Source organism: Nerophis ophidion, linkage group LG03, assembly GCF_033978795.1.
Source record: "Nerophis ophidion isolate RoL-2023_Sa linkage group LG03, RoL_Noph_v1.0, whole genome shotgun sequence".
In the NCBI taxonomy this organism is placed as follows: domain Eukaryota; kingdom Metazoa; phylum Chordata; class Actinopteri; order Syngnathiformes; family Syngnathidae; genus Nerophis; species Nerophis ophidion.
The window spans coordinates 7,906,301-7,924,053 of NC_084613.1; the positions used below are offsets into that span (position 1 = coordinate 7,906,301).

The 17,753-nt window shown below is 37.3% G+C and overlaps 1 protein-coding gene across 1 annotated transcript in view; it reads right to left on the reverse strand.

The window, feature by feature from the left end:
* Positions 1-75: 75 nt before the first annotated feature.
* LOC133549060 (afadin-like) overlaps positions 76-17,753 on the reverse strand; it is a 35,711-nt gene continuing 18,033 nt past the window's right edge. Inside the window, exons 17-25 of the mRNA XM_061894151.1 lie at positions 11,803-11,876; positions 11,623-11,729; positions 11,456-11,545; positions 9,329-9,396; positions 8,063-8,209; positions 4,787-5,461; positions 459-534; positions 345-375; positions 76-239 (exon numbers count right to left, since the gene is read on the reverse strand). Coding sequence (XP_061750135.1) covers positions 143-239; positions 345-375; positions 459-534; positions 4,787-5,461; positions 8,063-8,209; positions 9,329-9,396; positions 11,456-11,545; positions 11,623-11,729; positions 11,803-11,876 — 1,365 coding nt within the window. The 3' untranslated portion in view covers positions 76-142. The remainder of the gene's footprint in view (positions 240-344; positions 376-458; positions 535-4,786; positions 5,462-8,062; positions 8,210-9,328; positions 9,397-11,455; positions 11,546-11,622; positions 11,730-11,802; positions 11,877-17,753) is intronic.

Genomic DNA, 17,753 nt, shown 5'->3' on the forward strand with positions numbered 1-17,753 from the left:
ACACTAACATTTTTTGTTCCAATAAAGCCAATAATGACATTTTTTGTGGTACCCTTTATTTGTAAAAAGTATATATATATATATATATATATATGGCACTAAGATAATAATATTCTACACTTCCTTCAGACATCAGGTTGATTCATGCTCTTGACGGCAGAGAAAACAGACGCCGGCGCTCCTTGAAGGTTAGCTTCTCCGGGGCCGACATCCTCCGTGTTTTGTCCCCCGGCTGACGCCTGTGGATCAACACACCAAACTTGGACACGTGTCACCTGCTCAGGTACCTCCCTTCAACAGGAAGTCATGTGATGATACATTTATGTCCCTTTTTATCCACTCACTCTTTTAGAAGGCATCCGCTTGATTCGTGATCTGCCAAAAACAAACACGTTCCACGATAAAATGACACAAATGGCAAACAACGGAACAAAAATTGGTTGCCACAAATGAATCACCTTTTTTCTCCTCCTTTTGGGCGGCGAGGGTTTCTGTCTGCGCTTTGTCCGTATTTGCTGCAGCGCCTCTCTTATTCTAGAAAGAAATATACGGTATGTGTTTTCAGCAGTGCTTTCAAACGATGACATGGAATAATCAGATTAATCACAAATTTACATTTTGATTAATCACAATTAATCGCTGTAAATGACTTGTGGAAACACACATTTTTACAATGGAGTTCAGGGTGCACATCGTGCCATCAATAAATTGAAAGCTCTGCACAGACTCTAACTACAAAAGACTTATCTTTTTACATTCTGGAAATGTTAGCTCAGGAGTGTCAAACTAGTTTTGGTACAACCATGGCATTAAAACTTAAAAATAACAACACATTTTTACAATGGAGTTCAGGGTGCACATCGTGCCATCAACAAATTGAAAGCTCTGCACAGACTCTAGCTAAAAAGGACTTACCTTTTTTACATTCCGGAAATGTTAGATCAAAGGTGTCAACCTAGTTTTGGTAGAACCAATGCATTGAAACTTGAAAATAACAGCACATTTTTACAAAGGAGTTCAGGGTGCACATCATGCCGTCAACAAATTGCAAGCTCTCCACGGACTCTAACTACAAAGGACTTACCTTTTTTACATTCAGGAAATGTTAGCTCAGGGGTGTCAAACTAGTTTTGGTAAAACCTTGGCATTGAAACTTAAAAATAACAACACATTTTTACAATGGAGTTCATGGTGCACATCGTGCCGTCAACAAACTGCAAGCTCTGCACGGAGTCTAGCTACGAAGGACTTAGCTTTTTACATTCGGGAAATGTCAGCTCAGGGGTGTCAAACTAGTTTTGGTACAACCATAGCATTGAAACTTAAAAATAACAACACATTTTCACAATGGAGTTCAGGGTGCACATCGTGCCGTCAACAAATTGAAAGCTCTGCACAGACTCTAACTACAAAGGACTTACCTTTTTTACATTCCGGAAATGTTAGATCAGGGGTGTCAAAATAGTTTTGGTAAATCCTTGGCATTGAAACTTAAAAATAACAACACATTTTTACAATGGAGTTCAGGGTGCACATCGTGCCGTCAACAAATTGCAAGCTCTACACGGAGTCTAGCTATGAAGGACTTAGCTTTTTAAATTCGGGAAATGTTAGCTCAGGGGTTTTAGTAAAACCATGGCATTGAAACTTAAAAATAATGACAACTTCAGATTGTTTTCTTTGTCTATGGCCAAAAATAGAACAAGAACAGAATGTACACATCACAAATACTTCAAGTTAGTCGAAAATTCTTAAGAAAAAAAAATCAGTCAATCATGTGAACATGCGAAATTTATGCATAAAATAAAACATAACAAATAATTGTGGAAAAACCCACATTTATACAATGGAGTTCAGGGTGCACATCGTGCCGTCAACAAATTGCAAGCTCTGCACGGACCCTAACTACAAAAGGACTTACCTTTTTTACATTCGGGAAATGTTAGCTGAGGTGTGTCTAACTAGTTTTGGTAAAACCATGGCATTAAAACTTAAAAATAATGACAACTTCAGATTGTTTTCTTTGTCAATGGCCAAAAATAGAACAAGCACAAAATGTACACATCACAAATAATCCTTTTGGCAAAACACTTCATTTAGTCGAAAATTCTTAGGAAAAAAATCTGTGAATCATGTGAACATGCTAGATTTAAGCATAAAATAAAATCCATCCATCCATCCATCCATTTTCTACCGCTTATTCCCTTTCGGGGTCGCGGGGGGCGCTGGCCCCTATCTCAGCTACAAACAAGCGGAATAAAATAAAATATAACAAATAATTCTGGAAAAAAACAAATTTTTACAATGGAGTTCAGGGTGCACTTCCTTTTTAGAATTCTCATGTTGGCAGTAAATTTTACAGTGGTCTTTATTAGGGTTGCAAAATTCCAGGAATATTCAAAGTTGGAAACTTTCCATGGGAATTAGTGGGAATTGACGGGGAATTAATGGGAATAAAAAATAAATGCAAAATGCTAGATTTTGCAGCATGATTATTATCTAAAACAACTTGATTTAATGCAAATTCAGGAGAATTTCAAAAGTTGTTGTTATTTTTAAGTTTTAATGCCATGGTTTTACCTAAACGAGTTTGACACCCCAAGCTAACATTTCCCAAATGTAAAAAGGTAAGTCCTTTGTAGTTAGAGTCCGTGCAGAGCTCGCAATTTGTTGACGATCTGATGTGCACCCTGAACTCCATTGTATAAATGTGTGTTTTTCCACAATTATTTGTTAAGTTTTAATTTATGCATAAATTTCGCATGTTCACATGATTGACTGATTTTTTTTTCTTAAGAATTTTCGACTAACTTGAAGTATTTGTGATGTGTACATTCTGTTCTTGTTCTATTTTTGGCCATAGACAAAGAAAACAATCTGAAGTTGTCATTATTTTTAAGTTTCAATGCCATGGTTTTACTAAAACCCCTGAGCTAACATTTCCCGAATTTAAAAAGCTAAGTCCTTCATAGCTAGACTCCGTGTAGAGCTTGCAATTTGTTGACGGCACGATGTGCACCCTGAACTCCATTGTAAAAATGTGTTGTTATTTTCAAGTTTCAATGCCAAGGATTTACCAAAACTATTTTGACACCCCTGATCTAACATTTCCGGAATGTAAAAAAGGTAAGTCCTTTGTAGTTAGAGTCTGTGCAGAGCTTTCAATTTGTTGACGGCACGATGTGCACCCTGAACTTCATTGTAAAAATGTGGGTTTTTCCACAATTATTTGTTATGTTTCATTTTATGCTTAAATTTTGCATGTTCACATGATTCACTATTTTTTTTCTTAAGAATTCTCGAATAACTTGAAGTGTTTTTTTTTTTGCCAAGAGGATTATTTGTGATGTGTACATTTTGTGCTACTTCTATTTTTGGCCGTAGACAAAGAAAACAATCTGAAGTTGTCATCATTTTTAAGTTTTAATGCAAAGGTTTTACCAAAACTAGTTAGACGCCCCTGAGCTAACATTTCCCGATGTAAAAAGGTCAATCCTTTGTAGTTAGAGTCCGTGCAGGGCTTGCAATTTGTTGACGACCCGATGTGCACCCTGATCTCCATTGTAAAAATGTGGGTTTTTCCACAATTATTTGTTATGTTTTATTTTATGCTTAAATTTTGCATGTTCACATGATTCACTATTTTTTTTTCTTAAGAATTCTCGAATAACTTGCAGTGGGGTTTTTTTGCCAAGAGGATTATTTGTGATATGTACATTTTGTGCTCCTTCTATTTTTGGCCGTAGACAAAGAAAACAATCTGAAGTTGTCGTCATTTTTAAGTTTTAATGCCAAGGTTTTACCAAGACTAGTTAGACGCCCCTGAGCTAACATTTCCCAATGTAAAAAGCTAAGTCCTTTGTAGTTAAAGTCCGTTCAGGGCTTGCAATTTGTTGACGGCACGATGTGCACCCTGGACTTCATTGTAAAAATGTGGGGTTTTCCACAATTATTTGTTATGTTTCATTTCATGCTTAAATTTTGCATGTTCACATGATTCACAAATTTTTTTTCTTAAGAATTCTCGAATAACTTGAAGTGTTTTTTTTTTTTGCCAAGAGGATTATTTGTGATGTGTACATTTTGTGCTCCTTCTATTTTTGGCCGTAGACAAAGAAAACAATCTGAAGTTGTCGTTATTTTTAAGTTTAAATGTCATGGTTTTACCATGACGAGTGTGACACCCCTAAACTGACATTTCCCAAATGTAAAAAGGTAAGTCCTTTGTAGTTAGAGTCCGTGCAGAGCTCGCAATTTGTTGACGATCTGATGTGCACCCTGAACTCCATTGTATAAATGTGTGTTTTTCCACAATTATTTGTTGTATTTTATTTTATGCTTAATCTAGCATGTTCACATGATTCACTGATTTTTTCCTAAGAATTTTTGACTAACTTGAAATGTTTGGCCAAGAGGATTATTTGTGATATGTACATTTTGTGCTCCTTCTATTTTTGGCCGTAGACAAAGAAAACAATCTGAAGTTGTCGTCATTTTTAAGTTTTAATGCCAAGGTTTTACCAAAACTAGTTAGACACCCCTGAGCTAACATTTCCCGATGTAAAAAGCTAAGTCCTTTGTAGTTAAAGTCCGTGCAGGGCTTGCAATTTGTTGACGACCCGATGTGCACCCTGAACTCCATGGTAAAAATGTGTCGTCATTTTTAAGTTTTAATGCCATGGTTTTACAGGAAACTAGTTTGAAACCCCTGAGTTAACAAATCCTGAGTGTAAAAAGGTAAGTCCTTACGAGTGTTTTCTAGTTCTCACCCAGACGTTCTTCTTACCTGAACTCTTGAGTCCAGCTCCTGTATGGTCACCATCATATCCAAGTCCTCGTCTTCACCCTCATCCTGTCCTCCTTCCTGTAGCCTCTTCTGGAACCGCCACTCTAGGCTCAGTCGGCGCAGTCGTTCGCCATCCTCGGCTCCGCGCCCGGCTTTATCCCGGAGCTCCGACTCTCGCAGCTTCGGTGTCTTCTCCGGCTTTTCCGGCCTCTCCCGCGCCTCGGTGTGTCGCGGCCTGGTCGGACCGGCGCCCTGCTTCTGTTGCGTTGGCGGTTCTTGGAAGGAAACATGCTTGGTGGGAGTGATGCTCATCTGGGGTTTGGCTCGCGGTGGTAAGGGACATGTGTAGATATTGCGGGGGTTTTGACCGGCCCTCAGCGCCCCCTGCTGGAAGGTGGTGAGCAGAGGGTTGGCCTGAACGCCGCACGGCCTGCCGACGGGGATGTCGATGCGTACGGGCTGGACGCAGGGCGTTGGTGCGTCTTGCAAGAACGGGGTTCTCCAGAGTCCGGCGCGAGTGCCTTCAGCCGAGAAGATGTCTTGGGTGGAGGAGCTGGGGCGGACCGGAAGGTGTGAGTGGTAGTTTGTGGTCTGCTTTGCACCCGGACTCTGACTTTTGTCCAGCAGGGGGCCTCCGGTGTCCACGCATAAGTTCTCCTGAGAGAGAGCTTGACGCTACAGAAGGAACAGAAAATATTTCTTCATGGTGCCCTTTTTACACATACTTCCCCACCCTCCCGGATTTTCCGGGAGACTCCTAAAAATCAGCGCCTCTCCCGGGACAGTTTTTCTCCCGAAAATCTCCCGAAATTCAGGCGGAGCTGGAGGCCACGCCACCTCCAGCTCTATGCGGGCCTGACTGAGGACAGCCTGTTTTCACGTCCGCTTTCCCACAATATAAACAGCGCGTCTGCCCAATGACGTTATAACTGTAGAATGATCGAGGGCGAGTTCTTGGTTTCTCATGTGGGTTTATTGTTAGGCAGTTTCATTAACGTCCTCCCAGCGCGGTAACAACACACAACAACAGCAGTCAAGTTTTCGTCTACCGTAAAGCAGTTTGTCTGCCGTAAACAGCAATGTTGTGACACTTATAAAAAGGACAATACTGCCATCTACTGTACATGCATATGTGACAATAACATCTACGGCTTTTAGAAAGTGCAGTGCTCAACACAACTGAGCACACAACAAGGAGACGAAGATGGAAAATTCCAGACTCTAGTGCATTTGATGAAAGCATATATATATATATATGAAATACTTGACTTTGTGAATTCTAGCGGTAAATATACTCCTCCCCTCTTAACCCTCCCGAACACGCCCCCGCCCGAAATCGAATGTCTCAAGGTTGGCAAGTATGTTTTTACATGAAATGATGTTTAGGTGCTTCGTTCTAGAGGTGGGACACATGAAGTTGATGCGACTATATCTTTTCAAACACTCCTTTATTTTGTCCATGTACAGTACAGTACAGTACAGGCCAAAGTTTTTGGACACACCTTCTGATTCAATCTTTATTTTCATGACTATTTACATTGTAGATTGTCACAGTAAAACTATGAATGAACACATGTGGGGTTATGTACTAAAGAAAAAGAAAGGTGAAATAACTGAAAACTTGTTTTATATTGTAGTTTCTTTAAAATAGCCGCCCCTTGGTCTGATTACTGCTTTGCACACTCTTGGCATTCTCTCCATGAGCTTCGAAAGGTGGTTTTCACTTCACAGGTGTCGTAGTTTTGATGTCTTCAGTGACAATCTACAAGGTAAATAGTCATGAAAATAAAGAAAACGCATTGAAATGAGAAGGGGTGTCCAAACTTTTGGCCTGTACTGTACATTTATTGAGAGATATATATATATATATATATATATATATATATATATATATATATATATATATATATATATATATAAATTGGCCCTAGTGTGTGAATGTTGTCTGTCTGTCTTTGTTGGCCCTGCGATGAGGTGGCGACTTGTCCAGGGTGTATCCCGCCTTCCGCCCGATTGTAGCTGAGATAGGCGCCAGCGCCCCCTGCGATCCCAAAAGGGAATAAGCGGTAGAAAATGGAGGGATATGTATATATATATATATATATATATATATATATATATATATATATATATATATATATATGTATGTATGTATGTATGTATATATACATATATACATACACTCACATATATATATATACATACATACATACACATACATATATACACACACACAAACAAACACACACGTATCTATATATATATGTATGTATATACATATATATATAGATATACATACACATATATACATTTATATATATATTTATGTATATATATGTATGCATATATATGTGTGTGTATATGTATATAAATATATATATGCGTATGTATATATATATGTGTATGTATATATATATACATATGTTTTATGTATATATATATACATATGTTTTATGTATATATATACATATATATATTTATTTATATATATATACATACACATATATATTTATATATATATATTCACACATATATATGCACACAAACACACACATATATATGCATACATATATATACATAAATATATATATGTATATATATATATATGTGTGTGTGTATACATATATACAAATATATATATATATATATGTGTATATATACGTATATGTATATAAATATATATATATATGCGTGTGTATGTATATATGTGTGTTTGTGTATATATATATATGTATATATGTGTGTGTATATATATGTGTGTATATATATATATATACACAAAATATATACATATATATGTGTGTATATATGAGTATGTATATACATATAAATATATGTTTGTGTAAAGTATATAAATGTGTGTATATATACATATATAGTATATATATATATGTGTGTGTATATGTATATACGTGTGTGTATATACACATATATGTATATACACACATATGTGTATATACATATATGTGTATATATATATGTGTGTATATATATATATATATATATATATATATACACACACATATACAGAGAAACTCCACTGTATTTACTTTATTAAATATATATTTTTTATGTACTAAATAGTGGTGTCATATGTGTATATATTGTATCTGCTGATGTAGTTCTGTTGTAGTTATAAAAAAAGAAAAAACTAATTATAATAATAATAATAATAATAATAATAATGGTAATGATAAGAATTGGGATAAAAGGAGGTCAGCATACATCCCAATAATAGAGGGTGTATGTCTCCTGTTGATTGGAGTGAGGATTTACCAGGAAGGTCATTTTGTGAAGAGAGGTGTGTCCTCTCACAGGTGGCAAAGACACCTGGAACATGTGCAGTGCTGGTCGACTTGCAGCTGGGCTTAATCTGGTCTCAGATGTCAGGGCCGGGAGTGTCAAGTATTCTCTCTGCCGTATCTGAACACACACACACATTCTTTACTGCACATATCTGCCAACTTCTCTTCTCTGCATCACCATGAGGAACAAAGGACGAGGAATAATGGATGAGGAATAAAGTCCATCAGGATGAGGAATAAAGGATGAGGAAAAGGATTTAGGATGAGGAATAAAAGATGAGGAATAAAGTCCATCAGGATGAGGAATAAAGGATGGGGAATAAAATCTATCAGGATGCGGAATAAAATATGAGGAATAAAGGATAAGGAATAAAGGATGAGGAATAAAGAGCATCAGGATGAGGAATAAAGGACGAGGAATAAAGTCCATCAGGATGAGGAGTAAAGGATGCGGAATTAAGGATGAGAAATAAAGGATGAGAAATAAAGGATGAGGAATAAAGTCCATCAGGATAAGAAATAAAGGATGAGGAATAAAGTCCATCAGGATGAGGAATAAAGTCCATCAGGATGAGGAATAAAGGATGAGGAATAAAGTCTGTCAGGATGAGGAATAAAGGATGAGGAATAAAGTCCATCAGAGTGAGGAATAAAGGATGAGGAATAAAGTCCATCAGGATGAGGAATAAAGGATGAGGAATAAAGTCCATCAGGAAGCGGAATAAAGGATGAGGAATAAAATCCACCAGGATGAGAAATAAAGGATGAGGAATAAAGTCCATCAGGATAACGAATAAAGTCCATCAGGATGAGGAAGAAAGGATGAGGAATAAAGTCCATCAGGATAACGAATAAAGTCCATCAGGATGAGGAAGAAAGGATGAGGAATAAAGTCCATCAGGATAACGAATAAAGTCCATCAGGATGAGGAAGAAAGGATGAGGAATAAAGTCCATCAGGATGAGAAATAAAAGATGAGGACTAAAGTCCATCAGGGTGAGGAATAAAGGATGAGGAATAAAGTTAATCAGGATGAGGAATAAGGGCTGAGGAATAAAGTTAATCAGGATGAGGAATAAAGGATGAGGAATAAAGTCCATCAGGATGAGAACTAAAGATTGAGGAATAAAGTCCATCAGGCTGAGGAATAAAGGATGAGGAGTAAAGGATGAGGAATAAAGTCCATCAGGCTGAGGAATAAAGGATGAGGAATAAAGGATGAGGAATAAAGTCATACGTCTGTGCAAAGGTTGGAGAAGGACTTGTTTCCTCGCACATCCTCCTTGCTCTCCTTCCAGGTGCAATCTGTGGGCACATCTTTCACATCTTATGTCACTCATGGCACACATTTGGCACGCCACATCATTTATATGGCCCGCCACATCATTTATATGGCCCGCCACATTACTTTATATGGCCCACCACATTATTTAAATGGCCTGTTAAATCATTATACATGGCCAGCCACATCATTTTACATGGCCCGCCACATTATTTTATATGGCATGCCAGATATTTTTATATGGCCCGCCACATTATTTATATGGCATGCCAAATCATTTTACGTGGCCCGCCACAATATTTATATGGCTTGCCACATCATTTTACATGGCCTGCCACATTATTTATATGGCATGCCAAATCATTTTTATGGTCCGTCAAATCATTTTACATGGCCTGCCACATAATTTTATCTGGCCTGCCACATCATTTCAATGACCTGCCATATCAGTTTATATTGCCCGCCACATTACTTTATATGGCCCACCACATTATTTAAATGGTCTGTTAAATCATTTTACATGGCTTGCCACTTCATTTTATATGGCAAGCCATATCAAATGATGTGGCATGCCATATAAATATATAAATGATTCATTTTATATCATTTTACATGGCATGCTACATCATTTGATATGGCCTGCCACATAATTTTACATGGCATGCCACATCATTTTACATGGCATGCCACATTATTTTATGGCCCGCCACATTATTTATCTATGGCCCGCCACAACATTTATATCTGTGGCCCGCCACTTAATTCATACCTATGGCCCGCCACGTTATTTATATGGTCTGTTAAATCATTTTACATGGCCTACCACATCATTTTATGTGGCCCGCCACATTATTTTATATGGCATGTCAAATATTTGTATATAGCCCGCCACATTATTTATATGGCATGCCAAATCATTTTATGTGGCCCGCCACAATATGCCAAATCATTTTTATGGTCCGTCAAATCATTTTATATGGCCTGCCACATTATATTAAATGGCCCGCCACTTTATTCTATATGGCCCACCACATAATTTTATATGGCCCGCCAATTTCATTTATATGGCCCGCCACATCATTTATATGGTCTGTCAAATAATTTTACATGGCCTGCCACGTCTTTTTATATGGGCCGCAACATTATTTATATGTCATGCCAAATCATTTATATGGTCTGTCAAATAATTTTAAATGGCCTGCCAAATTATTTTCAATGGCCCACCACGGTATTTTATGACACACCATGTCATTTTACATGGCCCGCCATATCATTTATATGCTCCATCAAATTATTTTATACGGCCTGCCACTATTTTTTGAATTGGCCCGCCACATTATTTTAAATGAACCACCACCTTATTTACATGGCCCGCCACATCATTTATATGGTCCATCAAATAATTTTACATAGCCTGCCACATTATTTAATGTGGCCTGCCAAATTATTTTACACGGCCCACAACGTTATTTTACAGTATACGGCACACCATCTCATTTTATATGGTCCGCCAAATACATTTTTCTGGCCTGCCATTTTATTTCATATGACCTGCCGCTTCATTTATGTGGCCTGTGGATGCCTGGGAATAATATCATACTTCATCTTTTCTTACTTAATGTATTAGTTTTGTTTCCATTTTTGACAGAAACAAAGCATGCAATATTTGTATTCAACATGATCTAATAATGTAACAAATATATTATCGTAGAAAACGTGAACTTTATTCAAATAAAAATAAAAACTTAAATATCTGTTCGAATGTGTAATAATGTTGTTCATGTTATAAATGTCATTTTTGTACGAATTTAAGCATAATTTGTGTTAATAATGAACTTTAAGTTTTGTCTTTCCTAATAATGTAACACATATTATATTATCATACATTAAACACATTTGATAAATATTTCATTTAATTTTCATTTCAAAGCAAGTTATCCATTAAATTACATACATTTTAAAAATAATATATTTTTACGGTTAAAAAAAAACTAGCTACCCAGTCACCAGAATTCTGCCCTCAGTGAAAACCAGTTTGACACCTGACTTGGAGCCAAATGGATCAGAACGGACGCCACCTACTGGTCCTGTTGGGCTGGGAGCGATAAAGCTGTCGGTTTTTCTGCCAGGCCCCTGAACGCACCACTTGACCCGATTGGCTGTGAGCCTCCCCTGTGGAAGAGGAAGTGGTTATTTTCTGCAAAAAAAACATCACAAATTGTTGTTTTATATTTAATTTGATGTTTGACCTGGAGTCAGTCCAAACAGCAGAGTCCCGAGACCTTGGTCGCGTGCGGCAAACTTAGCGACTTGTAAGGTGACCATAGGGCCGGTGTGCATCATGATAGCTGCTGCCCTAACGACATCAATGACATGGGAGACATCTTTCATCATTTCATTGAATTATTCATTTATTCATATTTCAATACCTTTCTTGGCTGAGGCCCAGCAGACTCTGACCGTCCACGCTGAGCAGTTGGTCCCCCGCCGTTAACTGGCCACTCTGGACCCGAGTGAAGGTGCGGGATTTTAGGAAGCGCACACATTAATACACACACACATATATATATATGTATATATATACAGTGGGGCAAAAAAGTATTTAGTCAGCAAGCGATTGTGCAAGTTCTCCCATTTAAAATGATGACAGAGGTCTGTAATTTTCATCATAGGTACACTTCAACTGTGAGAGACAGAATGTGAAAAAAAAATCTAGGAATTCACATTGTAGGAATTTTAAAGAATTTATTTGTAAATTATGGTGGAAAATAAGTATTTGGTCAACCATTCAAAGGAGGTTTTGGCTAGAAAATCTCACGATACATGGCCCCATTCATTCTTTCCTTAACACGGATCCATCGTCCTGTCCCCTTAGCAGAAAAAACAGCCCCAAAGCATGATGTTTCCACCCCCATGCTTCACAGTAGGTGTGGTGTTCTTGGGATGCAACTCAGTATTCTTCACGGTCTACACGGTCTAGCTCCAGCCTATCTTGCCGATTGTATTGTACCGTATGTCCCGGCAAGAAATCTGCGTTCAAAAGACTCCGGCTTATTAGTGATTCCTAGAGCCCAAAAAAAGTCTGCGGGCTATAGAGCGTTTTCCGTTCGGGCTCCAGTACTCTGGAATGCCCTCCCGGTAACAGTTCGAGATGCTACCTCAGTAGAAGCATTTAAGTCTCACCTTAAAACTCATCTGTATACTCTAGCCTTTAAATAGACCTCCTTTTTAGACCAGTTGATCTGCCGCTTCTTTTCTTTCTCCTATGTCCCCCCCTCCCTTGTGGAGGGGGTCCGGTCCGATGACCATGGATGAAGTACTGGCTGTCCAGAGTCGAGACCCAGGATGGACCGCTCGTCGGGACCCAGGATGGACCGCTCGCCTGTATCGGTTGGGGACATCTCTACGCTGCTGATCCGCCTCCGCTTGAGATGGTTTCCTGTGGACGGGACTCTCGCTGCTGTCTTGGATCCGCTTTGAACTGAACTCTCGCGGCTGTGTTGGAGCCACTATGGATTGAACTTTCACAGCATCATGTTAGACCCGCTCGACATCCGTTGCTTTCGGTCCCCTAGAGGGGGGGGGTTGCCCACATCTGAGGTCCTCTCCAAGGTTTCTCATAGTCAGCATTGTCACTGGCGTCCCACTGGATGTGAATTCTCCCTGCCCACTGGGTGTGAGTTTTCCTTGCCCTTTTGTGGGTTCTTCCGAGGATGTTGTAGTCGTAATGGTTTGTGCAGTCCTTTGAGACATTTGTGATTTGGGGCTATATAAATAAACATTGATTGATTGATTGATTCTTCCTCCAAACACGACGACTTGAGTTTATACCAAAAAGTTCTATTTTGGTTTCATCTAGGGATGCACCGAAATGAAAATTTGTGGCCGAAGCCGAAGCCGAATAAAATTTAAACGCTTGGCCGAAGGCCGAATACCGAATAATGAATGCAGTTTTTCCACAATTTTTTAAATATTGCATAAATAGCCTAGAATAAATATTTAGACATGTTTTTCAAATAAAATAATTTATTATTAAATATTGACATTTTTTTAAATATTCCAGTAGCCTTTGCTTTTCAAAAAAAGCACAAAGTTTTTCATTTATATTAGGCCTTCAAACAAAACATGCATTCCCCCAAAAAATAAAGTGCATTAAAGTGGATAAACCCACAACAAATTAATTATTATCCTTTTGGCAAAAGTCTGCTTAGCCACAGTAGATATGCTAATAATGTAAACAGAAGGCTTAAGTAAATCTCAATTAAGTGTGTGCTTGTAACCTCATACACTTATACAGGTACACAACATATCCCGACGTCACCACGTCAAAAACTTGCGTCACACGCCACTATTCGGCCTTGTTTTTAACTCATTCCACCGAAGGCCGAATGTGGCTTTTTTTTGCCATATTCGGCCGAATATATTCGGTTACCGATTAATCGGTGCATCCCTAGTTCCATCTGAACACATGACATTCTCCCAATCTTCTGCTGTATCACCCACGTATCCATTTTGGTATAAACTCACCTCGTCCTGTGTCATAAGTGTTATATTACATACAGATAGTGTGTCATGAGATATAAATTGAATTAAGAGGACTTAAAGGAAACTAAATGAGCTCAAATATAGCTACAAATGAGGCATAATGATGCAATATGTACATATAGCTAGCCTAAATAGCATGTTAGCATCGATTAGCTTGCAGTCATGCAGTGACCAAATATGTCTGATTAGCACTCCACATAAGTCAATAACATCAACAAAACTCACCTTTGTGCCTTCAAGCACAACGTTATTAGTTTGGTGGATAAAATGAGACAGAAAAAGAAGTGGCATAAAACACGTCTTAGAAAGTCGAAGAAAGTTGTACATGTAAACTAACTAGGGTGAGTTCAAGGACCGCCAAAATTAGTAGGACAAAACGGCGCTCGACAAATACTGGAATCAGTGAAGCATGTTTAATATAAACAGTGTACTTTATAGCAATTAGCGAGGTTTGTGTCATGTTTGTCCTCCTACAGTGGGGGTCGGCATACGGCTCTTTAGCGCCGCCCTTGTGGCTCTCTGGAGCTTTTTCAAAACTGTATGGAAAAAGTTGAGGGGGTAAAAAACATAATGTTTGTTGTAATTTGGTTTCTGTAGGAGGACAAACATGACATAAACTTTCCTAATTGCTATAAAGCACACTGTTTGTATTAAACATGCTTCACTGATTCGAGTATTTGGCGAGCGCCGTTTTGTCCTACTAATTTTGGCGGTCCTTGAACTCACCCTGGTTTGTTTACATCAGGGATCACCAGCCTTTTTGAACTACTTCTTGGGTACTGATTAATGCAAAGGGCTACCAGTTTGATACACACTTAAATAAATGGCCAGAAATAGCCAATTTGCTCAATTTAGCTTTAATAAATAAATCTATACATCTAAAAAAAAAGGGTATTTCTGTCAGTCATTTCGTCGTACATTTTTTTTCCTTTTACGGAAAGTTTTTCGTAGAGAATAAATGATGAAAAAAAACACTTAATTGAACGGTTTAAAAGAGGAGAAAACACGAAAAAAATGAAAATAACGTTTTGAAACATAGTTTATCTTCAATTTCGACTCTTTAAAATTCAAAATTCAACCGAAAAATTTAAATAAAAAAACTAGCTAATTCAAATCTTTTAGAAAAAATTTAAAAAAGAATTTATGGAACATCATTAGTAATTTTCCTGATTAAGATTAATTTTAGAATTTTGATGACATGTTTTAAATAGGTTAAAATCCAATCTGCATTTTGTTAGAATATATAACAAATTGGACCAAACTATATTTCTAACAAAGACAAATCATTATTTCTTCTAGATTTTCCAGAACAAAAAAAAGTTAAAAGAAATTCAAAATACTTTGAAATAAGATTTAAATTTGATTCTACAGATTTTCTACGTTTGCCAGAATAATTTTTTTGAATTTTAATCATAATAAGTTTGAAAAAATACTTCACAAATATTCTTTGTCGAAAAAAACAGAAGCTAAAATGAAGAATTAAATTAAAATGTATTTATTATTCTTTACAGTAAAAAAATATAGATATATATACTTGAAAATTGATTTGAATTGTCAGGAAAGAAGAGGAAGGAATTTAAAAGGTAAAAAGGTATATGTGTTTAAAAATCCTAAAAAAAATTTTAAGGTTGTATTTTTTTCTCTAAAATTTTCTTTCTGAAAGTTATAAGAAGCAAAGTAAAAAAATAAATGAATTTATTAAACAAGTGAAGACCAAGTCTTTAAAATATTATCTTGGATTTTCAGATTCTATTTGAGTTTTGTCTCTCTTAGAATTAGAAATGTCGAGCAAAGCGAGACCAGCTTGCTAGTAAATAAATACAATGTAAAAAATAGAGGCAGCTCACTGGTAAGTGCTGCTATTTGAGCTATTTTTAGAACAGGCCACTGGGTGACTCATCTGGTCCTTACGGGCGACCTGGTGCCCGCGGGCACTGCGTTGGTGACCCCTGATGTAAACAAACTAGGGTGAGTTCAAGACCAACCAAAATTAGTAGGACAAAACGGTGCTCGCCAAATACTCGAATCGGTGAGGGGGCAAAAAACATAACGTTTGTTTTAATTTGGTTTCTGTAGGAGGACAAACATGACACAAACCTCCCTAATTGCTATAAAGCACACTGTTTATATTAAACATGCTTCACTGATTTAAGTATGTGGCAAGCACTGTTTTGTCCTACTAATATTGGCGGTCCTTGAACTCACCCTAGTTGGTTTACATGCACAACTTTCTCCGACTTTCTAAGACGTGTTTTATGCCACTTCTTTTTCTGTCTCATTTTGTCCACCAAACTTTTAACGTTGTGCATGAATGCACAAAAGGTGAATTTTGTTGATGTTATTGACTTATGTGGAGTGCTAATCAGACATATTTGGTCACTGCAAGCTAATCGATGCTAACATGCTATTTTGTCTAGCTGTATGTACATATTGCATCATTATGCCTCATTTGTTGCTATATTTGAGCTCATTTAGTTTATTTTAAATCCTCTTAATTCAATTTATATCTCATGACACACTATCTGTGTGTAATATGGCTTTTTATTTTTTTCCGGCTCCAGACAGATTTATTTTTGTATTTTTGGTCCAATATGGCTCTTTCAACATTTTAGGTTGCCGACCCCTGATGTAAACAAACGAGGGTGAGTTCAAGGACCGCCAAAATTAGTAGGACAAAACGGCGCTCGCCAAATACTCGAATCAGTGAGGGGGTAAAAAACATAATGTTTGTTTTAATTTGGTTTCTGTAGGAGGACAAACATGAAACTAATTGCTATAAAGCACACTATTTATATTAAACATGCTTCACTGATTCGAGTATTTGGCGAGCGCCGTTTTGTCCTACTAATTTTGGCGGTCCTTGAACTCACCCTAGTTTGTTTACATGTACAACTTTCTCCGACTTTCTAAGACGTGTTTTATGCCACTTCTTTTTCTGTCTCATTTTGTCCACCAAACTTTTAACGTTGTGCATGAATGCACAAACGGTGAATTTTGTTGATGTTATTGACTTATGTGGAGTGCTAATCAGACATATTTGGTCACTGCAAGCTAATCGATGCTAACATGCTATTTTGTCTAGCTGTATGTACATATTGCATCATTATGCCTCATTTGTTGCTATATTTGAGCTCATTTAGTTTATTTTAAGTCCTCTTAATTAAATGTATATCTCATGACACACCATCTGTGTGTAATATGGCTTTTTATTTTTTTCCGGCTCCAGACATATTTGTTTTTGTATTTTTGGTCCAATATGGCTCTTTCAACATTTTAGGTTGCCGACCCCTGATGTAAACAAACTATGGTGAGTTCAAGGACCGCCAAAATTAGTAGGACAAAACGGTGCTCGCCAAATACTCGAATCAGTGAGGGGGTAAAAAACATAATGTTTGTTTTAATTTGGTTTCTGTAGGAGGACAAACATGACACAAACCTCCCTAATTGTTATAAAGCACACTATTTACATTAAACATGCTTCACTAATTAGAGTATTTGGCAAGCGCCGTTTTGTCCTACTAATTTTGGCGGTCCTTGAACTCTCCCTAGTTTGTTTACATGCACAACTTTCTCCGACTTTCTAAGACGTGTTTTATGCCACTTCTTTTTCTGTCTCATTTTGTCCACCAAAGTTTTAACGTTGTGCATGAATGCACAAAAGGTGAATTTTGTTGATGTTATTGACTTATGTGGAGTGCTAATCAGACATATTTGGTCACTGCAAGCTAATCGATGCTAACATGCTATTTTGTCTAGCTGTATGTACATATTGCATCATTATGCCTCATTTGTTGCTATATTTGAGCTCATTTAGTTTCTTTTAAGTCCTCTTAAT